Genomic DNA, 13,850 nt, shown 5'->3' on the forward strand with positions numbered 1-13,850 from the left:
TCTGTGCTTTCTGAAGTGTGAGTGTTACCAACTCCCTCACCGAAAGGATGGTGCTGGTAGAGACTCAACACCAAGACTCACCATGGGGGTCCCTCAGGTCTTACCTCAAGTGTAGCATAGAGTTGTTAGGATGATTACACACTCCATCTCTACAAGGTGCTGAGAGGTTTCACATCCCTTGCCTCCCCAGCCCCAGAGGAGACTGTGGGGTGTTTGGCTTTTGTAGTGTTCCTAAAATGCATGTTGCAGCCAAATAAGGTATTTCCAAAAGTCACTCACGTGACTGAACCCTTGTTTTATGAACGCATCTTGAACTAAGTGCTGAAGCTGAAACTGTTCTACACACCAGCAGCAGCCCTCTTTCTTGGTGGTCCTGCTCTCTTCCCTTTGTCAGTCTAACCCTGAATGATGCAGAGTGTGTTTAAGTAGAGGCTTTACCTATATCTAGCACTAAATATGCATTAACATTTCCTCATGCAACCTACCTCTCTGCAGCTGATGCTTCTGCAGGAATTGAGTGAAGCAAGTCAAGGTGACAACCTCAGGGTTCCATGAACTTGCGCCCCAGTAACAGGACAGAGGGACAGTTATTTCTCAGGTAAAACACAGAGGTAACCAGTGCTTTTCTGCACGAGCACTGAACACAACCCCAATCCAAGAAAGAATGGCAGCTTAAACAGATCTGGAAGTCAACATACATCCTACAAAATGTCTGAGTTGAACATGTAGCAATCACTGCCTTTGTCATGATTACAGGTAGACTTTTTGTACATATTTTCCTGAGTATATTTTAGTAGTACCACTGAGGTAACTTTTTTTCATAAGCTAGGGCCCCATCACCTGTAGCTGTCAGAAGTAGCTAAAGAACCTACTCAGCAGCTTCACCTGCTTCGATGGGTAAAGGTTCAGTATTCCAGGTATAAACACTGACAGAGCTCAGGCAAACTGTGTGGCAGGTGGCCTTTGTCATACTTTGAGCCAATTATGGTGTGGGCCACTTCTGGTTATATAAAACCCAGTTTTATGCTAACACCAAGTGATTCACTCCTCCTTACTAAATAAAAGCTAATGTACTTCTATCTGTCAGCATTATAGAGAATAAAATAAGATGTTTAACAAAGTGAGACTTTAAGGACTGTTCTCAGAGAGGAATAGATCAGAGCATGAGTGATGCACTGGCCCATCCTCTCACAGCTTGCAACTCTGCTTCAGTTCCTCAGACACACTTCTAATTACCAGTTCTCAAAACCACTCAATCTTGTGTAATACAAACAAACCCAAATTATTAAAAACAAGGTTTTAAAACACTTTGCTCTGACTGGATGTGTGTAATTGGGAAAAATGAAAAAGTCTCCATCCATGGATTTAATGGGGGAATAATTTAAATTGTGATGGGATATCTGGCAGCAGTTTCTGTGTTTGAGACAGGTGTGTGAAGAAAGGCAGTGCAATGCCAAGGGCAGAGGCAGATGAGTCTTAGATGCAGCAGGACCTCCAGCCCAGGCTGTTAGACACATCTTGAAGTTACTGGCACCTGCTGCAGATGCTCTCCTATGAAAGTCACCTTAGGACCTGCCCTGTGCAGGGAAGTGCAGGAAAAAAAGCAGGTAGACTGGGGAATTCAACCAACTGCAGAACCTGTTTTTTTTTTAACATTTAGCTATATTAATGTGATGTGACACTGGTGCAAGAACTTCTTGAGCTGTTCCTCTCCAACACCTTGCTTTTAAGAACACCAGGCTTTTCCCCACCACCAGGGCAGTGCAGACTGCAATCAAGGTTTCTGTGCAGTGTTTCTGCCCTTTCCCATTTCAGTCCTCCAGGTCTTGTACATGAAAAACAAGTCACTTAGCCATATTTTCACCCCAAAAATTGGAGATAATTTATTAAATTTATCACTGACTGAAAAAAGTCACTAATGTCTCTTATAATAAGTTAATGTTCTTAACAGAAAAACCCCAAGCCATAATTACTGCATTTGCTTAGACTTAATACATTTACTTTAACAGTACGGTACTCAATAGGTTCCCCTTCACAGAAGGGAGTTTTCAACCACACCACAAGCCTCTGAACCTTCCCCACTGCTCACCCAGACAAAATAAACTCCCTGGATGGCAACGTAGCAGTCTGGCACCCCCCTCCCTCCTCTGCAGGTCACAGCAACCTCCCATCCCCTGTCACTTTGTCACCAGCACTAGCAAAGGGAGCTGGCAGCAGACAAGGCATGCAGCCCTGCAGACACACTGCAGGGGCAGAGGTCTCAGTCCCACCCCTCTGAAGGAGAAGGAGACTTCTTGAACCCACCCCATGCTGTGTGGACATGGGCAGGGCACGTTACCTCTGAATGGGTGGATGCAGCTCTCAGCTGTAGTCTCTCCTGTGAGGGAAGAACACCAAACCCTGCGTGCTCTGGTGACACTGCATCCATCATTGCTCCTTGATCCCACAAACATACTTTGTGATGCTGCCCTAAGGGCAGGGCAGCAGAAACTCAAGTGCTTTAACAGAATGAAACTGCTAAAAAAACCCCACCAAACAAGTATCCAGAAATGTTTAGTGTCCTTTCCACAGCCACCACCTCACACAGTGCTCCTACAAGCTCCAATGAGCTTGTTCCCCTGGGGCTCAACCAGTCAATTCTTAACTTACAGAACACTTCTCACTCAGTGTATATTTCTGCTTATAGATGATTAGTGCTTATGTGAAGGGACAAACAATTCTAGAAACTTCCTGCATCTGAAGCACCCGCAATCCCAGACTAGGGAGGCTGGCTGAAGCTGCACAGCTGCTCTTCCTCCTTAACTGAAGACCCTTTGCAGCCAATGTATATAAGAGCTCTGCAAGATTTCCAAGCAGATGTCAGTGTCCTAAACTAATCTATCCGGAAGATTTTTTTTGGGAAATCATCTTAGCTGTCTGCCTTTCATGCCTGCTCCCACACACCCAGCCCTGCCACCAATATGCACAAAGAAGTCAGCAAGCAAGATTCAGAATTTAAAAACCTGTGTGCTTGACCATGTGTACACCCTGTCACGAGAACTGCTGCTCCCTTCTCCACTGCCCAGCTCCAGGGAGGGCAACATCCCACACCCTGGAACAGGGGGTCCATCGCACACCTCAGGAGGCAGCTGCAGCCCTCACAAGGGGAGCAACAGACCCATTCTCACAGCACCTCTCATGACACTCTGAAAGCACACAGCTCTTTGGTCATTTACAGCAATCAAAGCCACCAGCATCACACCTCCAACCTGTAAAAATAAACTCTCAAGCCTCACAGAAGCTGGCCCAGCCCACTCCTCCACGCGACCACAGAGAGAAACCAACAAGCTGTTCCACTACTCAGCAACCTGTATCATCCTCCTGCTTCCCCTCGTCATTCTCTTCTGTTTCCGTTTTGATCTGGGCCACCCCGAGCCGGTAGAGGGCATCCCGGATCACCACCTCCCCCGGCTGGCAGCTCTGCACGACCTCCTGGATCTGCCGGTTGACGATCTCCCTGCTGGTGAGGAAGTCCATGAGGCGGTTGTAGAGGTAATAGTGCGTGGCGTTCTCGAAGGTGATGGGCCGCTGGCGGACGGTGCTGGTTCTGCTGTGGCCGATGGCGGCGATGATGGCGCTGTAGGGCTCCAGCTCCCGGCAGAGGGAGATGCAGTGGTGCTGAGCTGTGGGGTCCCGGGGGCTGCTCTGCTCCAAACCCGTGTGGACGATCCGGCGCGCAGAGGACTTGGTGATGGGGTGTGTGACAGAGTGCTCGGCCACTGTCATGTCTACACTGTAGTGCTGGTCTAGCAGCTCCGGGCAGGACACATACTGGGAGAGAGAGAAAGAGACACACCAGGTAGAACTAGAAGCAGCTTTTCCACAGCTAAGAGGAACAAGATAAAACTACTGCTTTGCTGAACTCCAACCAGCACGAGGACCCAGGGCAGAGGGAGGGCTAACTGATTCAGGCTTGCCCTCAATGCCACCAAAGTGGCTCTGTACACTCAAATCCAAGGCACTAGTGACCCTTTCTCTCACATTTCTCAAGTAATAGCAGAAGTTTCAGACATGTGAGTTGCTGTGTCAAAATAAGTGACATGCTCTGAAGTTCATGAGTTGAGCTAGTACAATGCACCTCCAGCACATCTCCTCCTGCTAAGGAGCATGAACCTAATACATAAAGTGTTGGGTAAGCAACATTGAATGCTTTATGATATGCTCAGAAGCTGGGCACTGGGTAAAGCTGTCAGTCAGGAGACACTTAACAGGCTAAATGATCTTCACGCATAACACAGGTAACAAAAAATTGTTAATTAAATCTCACTAAAACTTCTCCATATTGCACTGGTGTAGCAGAGTGCAAAGGTGGATGTAACTAACCATTGGAGGCTCCATGGGGTCAGAGAAGCAGCCCTGGTTTTTGCCCCACATCTGGGAAGTCAGGCCAGGACAGCAGACATCTGCACACAGTGCCACTGAAGAGGCTGTATCAACAACATACACTGGAGGCCAGTGACGAGAGGAAACCAACAAATCCACATGATCCCTGGCATTTTCTCCTCTTACAATGTACTTCGAGCCACACACAACCTGGAAAGAAAAGATCATTAACAAGCAGTACAATAAAACTGAAAAAAATATGGGGAAAAAAAATAGTCTTAAGAAAATTAAGCTTCTCTTTGGGTACTCCAGGCGATACTGTAACCAGACAGGTACTTTCTCTGCAGATGTTCTGGTCCCTTCTCATACACATTCACTTTAACTAGTTCAGGATGAGGTGATTCTCAATTCCACCTCAGCAGCAACATCAAGACCAGACTTCAGCTCACCAGGTGACCTTGAAATCTCCTGCAGGACTGCTCCAAGCCCCCCAGGCAGTGGGTTTCATTCCCAGGGCCCAGAACAGCCCACTCCACTGCTTCTATTTAATGAGGGAGTTCCACACTGGTAAGTCAGATAATAGTGAATTGCAAGGTAATAAAAGGCATTGCTGACTCCAGGCTGCCTTACCTGATGTGGACACACTTTGTAGATTTTCCCTCCTGTGTGATGAGCAGATGTTTGTGTGACACTTGTCCCATTCTGTACAAACTCATAGAGAGCCAGGAGGGAGTAGCAGAGCTGGTCCTAGAAAATACAGGCCCCAGAGAAAGTCTGTACTTGGCTAAAATTAAAGGACTCCATCAGGGAGGGAGAAGACCCCAGGCAAGGTCTCCCAAATCCTAATTTGCACTTTTAGCTTCCTAATCCCACACTCAGCACCCTGAGGAGGACAAGCAATTAGAAGCCACTGAGCCTGTGACAAGGTAATTACAGGCCTCCTTCCTTCTAGCCCACAAATGTTCAATTTATTTCACCATGTGTAAAGTTATCCTATCATCTGCAGGCACTCAGTCCTAACCCATCCCTACCCTCAGTGCAGTCAGAGGAGAAGTTAATTATCTAGACTGGCAAGTGTGAATGAGGGAAAGACAGTGAAGAACAGCTCCACTCCTGTGGGCTAGTATGTGGGCAAACAAGCCATTACCTTTGTATCTGAAGCCTCCCAGGGGATGCTGCACTGTGTCAGAAAGCTCTGCAGCTCCTCCTCACTGTAAGAGCTTATCAACTCAAGCCTGAAGTTTTCTTCCTGAAGGAGCCTCACCAAGGCACTCCCATTGCCTGCAAAGGCAGGAAACAAGTCTCAGCACTCATTCTCAGGAAGGGAAGCTACCAAAATAATTTCTTCTGAAGACTACAAAAGAAGAGATTACACAACAGCCTGCCAGCAAGAGAAAGCTGTGAACAGACCAGTTCCAAGGCACATCGCACACCACACTTCTCCCACATCCTTTGACAATGAGGTCACCAGACTGAGTCCAGCAGAGCTGCAGGCTCCAGGAGCACTTGTCTATCCTGTTGTTTGTAACCTTTAAATAACTGGTTGGACAGACTTGAGTATAAACAAGTGACAGAAGGGTGCAGAGAAATGTGACTGCAGCCTTCGGACTGAGCAGCTCCAGGATTACCCTTCCCATCTCTGCCCTGCTTCCTTCTCCAGAGCTCCACTTCCAGGGAAGCCCATTTAGCCGTTCTGCAGCTCACCTCTAGAACAGCTGCAGCCCTGGCTGCAAAGCCAACTCATACACTTGTTAAGTTGCAAAGCCAGTTTTCTTATTTATACCTAATGTCTAAACTGTTAAGGCAACTGGGTGCTGACTTAATTTAGCTCTCATGCATCTGAGCTTATTCATCTCTTGGTTTCTTGTTACATGCAGCCAGTGCCCTGGATACACTGAATGTTGATACCAGTGATCAGGGCTAACACATCCACCTCCAACTCTGTTTTTCAAGTTCTGTTAAAAGGATTCACCCTTTACTGAGATCATGATCTTGAGGCACCAAGTCCTGCACCTTTCACAGTGCGTGTATCAGTCTAACATGAAACAAATAGTGACCAGCACTCAAGTTATGCCTGCACCCCTCTGCAATCAGACCACATCTCACTTGAGGTGCAGTGTTTTCAAGTCTCAGATGTATCAGAGCAACCAGTGCATTCAAGCTTCATGGGGCAGACCAAAGCTCAAGCTGCTAAGTACCCTGAGAACAGCTGAGCTCACCCCAGCTCAGCAGATACAACATTTAAAGAGTCATGCATAATCAGTTCTCAACACTAAATAGCACCAGAAGACTGAAGCCATCAGCAGGTAAAGTGCTCCCTTAAGAACAACCTCAGCAGTTACCTGGCACTGCCTGGGCATCCAGGTTCTTGTCCTTCTCAGTATTGATCACCATCGCTCCTCTCATCAGTGGAGGGAAGAAAGGAGCAACAATAGAGGCATCAAACTTTGTGATGGGGATGCTAGAAGGAAAAGCCACTTGCTCAATCACCTCTGTCTCCATCGTTGACCAGAAGTCTTCTACATTCACCTCACTTGATGACAAGAATTCTGGCCAGGTAAACTAGAAAAAGCAAGAAACACTGGTCAAATACAAGTAACCACAGTTAATTTGACTGTTTTGTGTCAGCCTCACTCAAGGCATGAGGACTACCCAGGAGGCAACTCAGCCCAAAATCTATCAAGATGCCTTCAGGCTCCTAGAGTTCCGCACAAGCACTTTCCATGGGCTGAGAGTCAAAACCATTTATTTGACATAAAAGCCAGAGATGCTGCACACTATCAGCAGGGCTTTGTTTCTCCTTTAAAGAAGACAACACCTCAAGGAAACTGCTATTGGGGAAAAAAAACCAATGCCTTTGTGTCAAAGGAAGAAGGTCAAGTTCATGACAATAATCCAAGGTGTCTGCTGTCAGAGGCTGTGGGACAACAGCTGTGGTCCAGGGACAGAGGATCTTGTTTTCCCCAAACCATACATCAACACCTCTAAGAGGAAGTGCAGGCATCACCACTCCAGCCACATCCTCTTGCCAGGCATCAGCAGAAAACTTCTCACAGAGCTCTCATGTAATTTTCATGCATTACAAAGACCAGAGTCAGCAAAAGTCACTACGAGATCCACTTTGAACACCAACAGGATGTGAAGTTTGTGAGAAGCCTACCTCTATATTTTTCAGTGCCAGGACATTTTCCACATTCCTCTGGGCTATTTCCACCTTGGGGGTTATGCCACAGATTCCACAGATCATATCATTGTAATCCCGGACTGTCAGGCATTCAAAGGCCCAGTAGCCATTGCACAGCAGTTCCTGGAGCTGAGCCCGCTCCTCAGGGCTCAGGCTTTTCTCTGAAAAGAGAACATGCTGTTGTTACAGCTTTCACTTCCTGAAGTCAGTGGACAGGTTTTTATTCTGTGTAGGAGAACCAAACCTGTCCTCCAGAGAATTGTTACAAAGAATTGGTCACAGAGGTACTGTTTGGTTTAGGAAGTAATTTAACAGAAACATACCACATCACAAGAGGTGAGTTTTCCCTCTTGATAGCCTAACAATCATCAGCATGTCACAGTTTGGTGTGTAAGTGTCACGGTAAAAAAACAAGAAGGGAAACGCACCGGTTTGCTCCTGCACAGAGTCGAGGATGTTGCCAACAGCCACTCTGGGATCCTCTCCAAGTTTAATGTGGTTCCGGATGGCAAACAGAAGATCCAAGCTCACTAGCAACTTGTTACCCACATTGAAAAGGCCTGCAATTAAAACAGGACAGTTATTGTCTCTGCAGGGCTATGCACAAAGAAATATATTCTTTACTGATACAGAAAATACTGGTACAAGTTCGGTTCCGAGGACAATGGAAACAACTGGACAGTTCTTCTGGGACTGTCCCCTCTGTACAAGATTAGCTCCTTTCACAGACTTGCACTGAATTTCAAAAAGCTACAAGGAACAGCAGCCAATCCATCTCCCCAGCTCCATGTTGCCTTGCAGGAGGCCCACAGTGCCTGCCACTTGAGTCTTGCCAGTCAACAAGAGAAACTGCACCCTGCAGAGGGGTCTGACTGTGAGCTCAGGGGCTGCCTCGCAGAACTCAACACTGATCACTCACACAGAGGAGAACTACACCAGTGAAGCAAGGCACAGCCTCTCTCATTGAAGCATTCACACATGATTTTCTCACATATACAGATTAACTTGCAGAAAGAGCAGAACAGTGCAAGTCAGAAATAATTTAAGTTAATACGCTGAGGCAGGGAATAGGCTTTTCTGGGCAAAGACAATGGCCTGTACAGTCTCAAGGCTCCTGAAGGGGTTCAGACTGTAGTCATGCTGTACATTTGGCATGCTTACATTTTTCCTACCTGTGTAAATATCAGTGAAGCTATGGAGGGCCAGACACTGCAGGTTCAAGCACACTTTGACCTGAGCTGTAACCACCTGTAATCGGTTAGCTGTCAGCAGCCAGCACTCCTGAGGACCAGCAAGGGAACTGTAACAGACAACAAAAGATGGCTCCAAGTCAAGCCAACAGGTTTTTCGGTCCAGTCCTGCAGTAACTTCATATTTTCTAGTTAGATCAGTTCGTCAGTATGTCAGTCTAAGCCAGCTCACATCATTTCACACCAGGAAAGAAATAATCTATTTTAAAATGGATTCGCCTGGGAGAGTCAGGTCACTGCTCATGTTCTTTTAACAGCACTACAGCATCTCTTCAGCTCCATTTTTTGAGCCCATGGTATTTGAGAGGTGGAGAAAATCTATGGCCCCAGCTGCCATAGAGAAAATCTATGCCCTTATTGCTGTGGGTCAATGACTGGTGAGCAGCAACACTTTGTAGCTGAGAGCCTGTCCATGCACACAAACATCTAGAGGGGCCTGCTCCTCCACAGCACAGCTGGGAAGGAGGAAGTTCAGACAGGATAATGCCAGTTGTGCCCTAGTGGCAGAAATACAGCTGTCCAGCTGAGAAACAGGAATCAGCCATAGCAGCTCCCCTGGCTGGCAGGGGTTCAGCTGGAGGACCAGGGAGAGTCCCAGGCTGAGCAGCCCACCCCTGCAGCAAGGACCGACAGTGCACAGGTTGGGAAGCCACAAGGGGAGGGACAGGCTGCAAGACAGCACTGTTCTGTAAAAATTACTGAGGATAACAAGGATCTCTGCTGGAAAAATGTCAATTAGTATTAGCCAGAGCAAAGAAAACATCTTTAACTGGTATCAAGAGTATCTTTTTTGTTGAGGAAAGAAACACAACAATAAACTACTTCACATTTTGCTGTGGGAAACATTTCACCTCAAGCTTTAGGCAACAGGAGGATGTTTGTTAGGCTCAGTGAGGAGATATCCTATGGGCTTTCACACAAATCCAGTTAAGGTAATCTAGCCTATACACTGGTGATTTCTTAGTCCTTCATATTTCTATTTGGGTGTTTGTTCCAAAAAAGGATTCACTCAAGCCCACACTAAGCCATTAAAAGAACAAAAACATCCTAAGCAAAAAGATCCACATAGGAAATATTCAGATCAGGAAGAGAGAGAAAAGGGAAATCACACCATGCACATCTATAATCCCACAACTTTACCTCTGTCAGCCTCAAAACATCAGACTGGGACACAAAGAAGGGATGACTAAGAAAAAGATTCTGTTTCAAGAAAAAAATAAATTACATCTAGATTTAGCAGCCAGTCTCTGATCAAGCTGTACAGAAATGGTAACTATGACAAACTACACTGCACAGGAGAAACAGAAACAGCTTCATTCTAACCAACCCAACCCTTTCTACAGACATGTAGCTTATGCAGTGTCCCCGACACCAGCTTCAGTACCAGGGGCTAAAGCAAATACTATTCCAGGCACGCTTGTCACGTAAGAATATCAGCGCGAGGTTGAAAGAGTCACAAGTCTAAAACAGAATCTTACTTCTGTCGCCTGGGAGAGTCAGGTCACTGCTCATGTTCTTTTAACAGCACTACAGCATCTCTTCAGCTCCATTTTTTGAGCCCATGGTATTTGAGAGGTGGAGAAAATCTATGGCCCCAGCTGCCATAGAGAAAATCTATGCCCTTATTGCTGTGGGGCAATGACTGGTGAGCAGCAACACTTTGTAGCTGAGAGCCTGTCCATGCACACAAACATCTAGAGGGGCCTGCTCCTCCACAGCACAGCTGGGAAGGAGGAAGTTCAGACAGGATAATGCCAGTTGTGCCCTAGTGGCAGAAATACAGCTGTCCAGCTGAGAAACAGGAATCAGCCATAGCAGCTCCCCTGGCTGGCAGGGGTTCAGCTGGAGGACCAGGGAGAGTCCCAGGCTGAGCAGCCCACCCCTGCAGCAAGGACCGACAGTGCACAGGTTGGGAAGCCACAAGGGGAGGGACAGGCTGCAAGACAGCACTGTTCTGTAAAAATTACTGAGGATAACAAGGATCTCTGCTGGAAAAATGTCAATTAGTATTAGCCAGAGCAAAGAAAACATCTTTAACTGGTATCAAGAGTATCTTTTTTGTTGAGGAAAGAAACACAACAATAAACTACTTCACATTTTGCTGTGGGAAACATTTCACCTCAAGCTTTAGGCAACAGGAGGATGTTTGTTAGGCTCAGTGAGGAGATATCCTATGGGCTTTCACACAAATCCAGTTAAGGTAATCTAGCCTATACACTGGTGATTTCTTAGTCCTTCATATTTCTATTTGGGTGTTTGTTCCAAAAAAGGATTCACTCAAGCCCACACTAAGCCATTAAAAGAACAAAAACATCCTAAGCAAAAAGATCCACATAGGAAATATTCAGATCAGGAAGAGAGAGAAAAGGGAAATCACACCATGCACATCTATAATCCCACAACTTTACCTCTGTCAGCCTCAAAACATCAGACTGGGACACAAAGAAGGGATGACTAAGAAAAAGATTCTGTTTCAAGAAAAAAATAAATTACATCTAGATTTAGCAGCCAGTCTCTGATCAAGCTGTACAGAAATGGTAACTATGACAAACTACACTGCACAGGAGAAACAGAAACAGCTTCATTCTAACCAACCCAACCCTTTCTACAGACATGTAGCTTATGCAGTGTCCCCGACACCAGCTTCAGTACCAGGGGCTAAAGCAAATACTATTCCAGGCACGCTTGTCACGTAAGAATATCAGCGCGAGGTTGAAAGAGTCACAAGTCTAAAACAGAATCTTACTTCTGTCCCCCTTTGAACAATGGGCTGCTACAGAGGAGGCATTGCGTAGATGGAGACTCATAGTAGTTTGACCAGGAGGTCTGCTCTATGGTGACTGTCTCCTCACTCACGTTGGACAGGATGAGCCGCGAGCTGTTGAGCTCATGGATGAGCGTGAAGACCTCGGCCAGCTCGGATTCGTTCTCTGGGACCTGCACTACCTTGCGCAGCAGCTGCAGGGTGGATTGGCGCTGGATCTCCCTCTGGGATGGGGTGAGGGGCTCGCTGGTGTTCAGCACATCAGACTGACCTGGACTGACCTCCTAGGAAGAAAATCAAACGCTCACATATTAAACTAAGCAAGGATAGGGATGAAATATTGCAAAGCCCTAAGAATTAAAGGTAAGAGAAACGGGGTAACCTTTGTACACAGCAGACTTCACTTCTCCACTGCTCAATCATTCACTCCAGAGAGCAGCCTCAAGCCTAAGGTACTTCACCAAAGATACTTTATTACAGCGCAGCCTTTCAGGAACTCCTGTAATATTGCTAGACCATCACAGACTTAGCACTAAACTGGAGATGGAGGATCAAGAGGGTGAGAACAACCACCAACATATTAACACTTCACTAATCCTGGCACTCGTCACTGCTTTTCTCAGTTACCAATCACATTCTCCTGTGGTCTCTGCTCAGTCAGCCACAGCAGTCTGCACATCTCTCCAGAAGCAAGAAGACAAGTACTAAATAAGACCTTAGGGTTGCAGTGTGCAGAATAGACTGATCAATTACAACTGATCAACTGTCATCCTTACACACATATGCTGTCAAGCCAAAATGCTCAAGCACAGGAGAATGAAACTCTAGGTGACTCAGGGGAACAGTGAGAACACAAACAAGCCAATCTGTTTAATCACTTAAACTCTTCTGCCAACATTTCAGCCTGTTTTTCTGTCTAGTGTAGCAAGGAGATGAATGATCAGTCCAAAGCCCAGAGATACCAATGAGCTGGGTGACAGGAATGGTGAACACATACAAAAACAGAAAATAAGAAAAAATACCTAAATAAGGAAGAGATAAGCCACATGCCTTTCAAAATGCAAGCTAAGTGCACTGCTGTTCCTTACACAGCTGCTTATGCACCAGTTTCTCACAAGCCAGCTCAGTTTGTTTGTTTGTTTTTTAAAGAACACTACACAAAGTTCTGTTCTTCAAAATAAAAAAGGCAAGTGGGAGACCCATATTACCACACAGGCTAAAATGTAGTCTGTCTATATGCTGAGTGGGCATTTCAGCTAAGAACAGGACAGCTCCTTTTTTAATTTCAAAACAACAAAACAACCCACTTCTGAATGAGAAAAGATAACCTTTGAAGCTTCAAATGCAAAAGCACCACAAATAAAAAAACAAAATTCATTATTTACATCCATGTAGAAGAGCAGACAACTGAAAAACATCTTTTTACAACAGAAAAAAATCCCCACTTCATCCAGCAACAAATGCAGGCTGGAAGTAAAGCTGCACTGCAAACCCCTAGAAATGGGAAGCTCTAATACAAGATGTACTAATTACATTGACATTAACCACAAAGTAAAGCATACTTGGGAGATTCTTGATGAAGTCTGAAGTTCAACAAAGCTGACACAACAAACGTGACTACAGGGGTGATATCCCCAGTTATTTTTAAGCTACAGAGACATCCAGTGGTAGAACTGAGTGCACTCAGTTTCATTCTCAGCCTGGAGCTCCACTGTTGCAGGAGCTCGACAGCACAAACATCACCACAAGTATTTCCAATAGGACATCACTCTATTAGAAAAGCTTAGCATAATGAAAGAAAATTAACATGTTCCCACTGGTACCTGCAAACTAAGGTAACTTCCCTGCCCACCCACAACAGCCATTTGATGAGACCAACTATTCCAACCCTTACCAGGGATTTTGCTGTTTTCTCAGCTCTGTCTTTGGCAAGATTGTATCCACAGCTTGGACAGATCCGAGGCTTGTGCCTGTTTGTATACACGTAACTACAGGAGGGGTTCTTGCATTTCCCTCTGCCACGTGATGTTGCCAATCCCAAATCCTGAATGACACAAAAGAGATGTTTGCTGACCTTGACTTTTCAATGCTGGTAGGATTCTACAAAAGTCTGCTTGAATATCATGTGCTTTTTCACCACTTTGTAACACCTCCTTTAACAGTCAAATGGCAGGCCCTTTCACTTTGCAGAGAGTATTTTAACTGGCACTCACATATTCTGGCACCATTTCCAGAGACCACAAACACTCACACACTAAACTCATTTAGAAACCACCAATCTTCCCTGCTG

General features: G+C 45.8%; 1 protein-coding gene across 1 annotated transcript in view; it reads right to left on the bottom strand.

Moving 5' to 3' along the window:
- Nucleotides 1-3,339: 3,339 nt before the first annotated feature.
- HMGXB3 (HMG box domain containing 3) overlaps nt 3,340-13,850 on the bottom strand; it is an 18,653-nt gene continuing 8,142 nt past the window's right edge. The window contains exons 10-19 of the mRNA XM_010002043.1: nt 13,455-13,604; nt 11,543-11,844; nt 8,719-8,846; nt 7,975-8,106; nt 7,523-7,707; nt 6,705-6,924; nt 5,510-5,643; nt 4,993-5,109; nt 4,363-4,572; nt 3,340-3,810 (exon numbers count right to left, since the gene is read on the bottom strand). Of these exons, the coding sequence (XP_010000345.1) occupies nt 3,340-3,810; nt 4,363-4,572; nt 4,993-5,109; nt 5,510-5,643; nt 6,705-6,924; nt 7,523-7,707; nt 7,975-8,106; nt 8,719-8,846; nt 11,543-11,844; nt 13,455-13,604 (2,049 nt within the window). The remainder of the gene's footprint in view (nt 3,811-4,362; nt 4,573-4,992; nt 5,110-5,509; nt 5,644-6,704; nt 6,925-7,522; nt 7,708-7,974; nt 8,107-8,718; nt 8,847-11,542; nt 11,845-13,454; nt 13,605-13,850) is intronic.

The sequence above is a fragment of the Chaetura pelagica genome, unplaced genomic scaffold, assembly GCF_000747805.2.
Source record: "Chaetura pelagica isolate M959 unplaced genomic scaffold, ChaPel_1.0 scaffold356, whole genome shotgun sequence".
NCBI lineage: Eukaryota > Metazoa > Chordata > Aves > Apodiformes > Apodidae > Chaetura > Chaetura pelagica.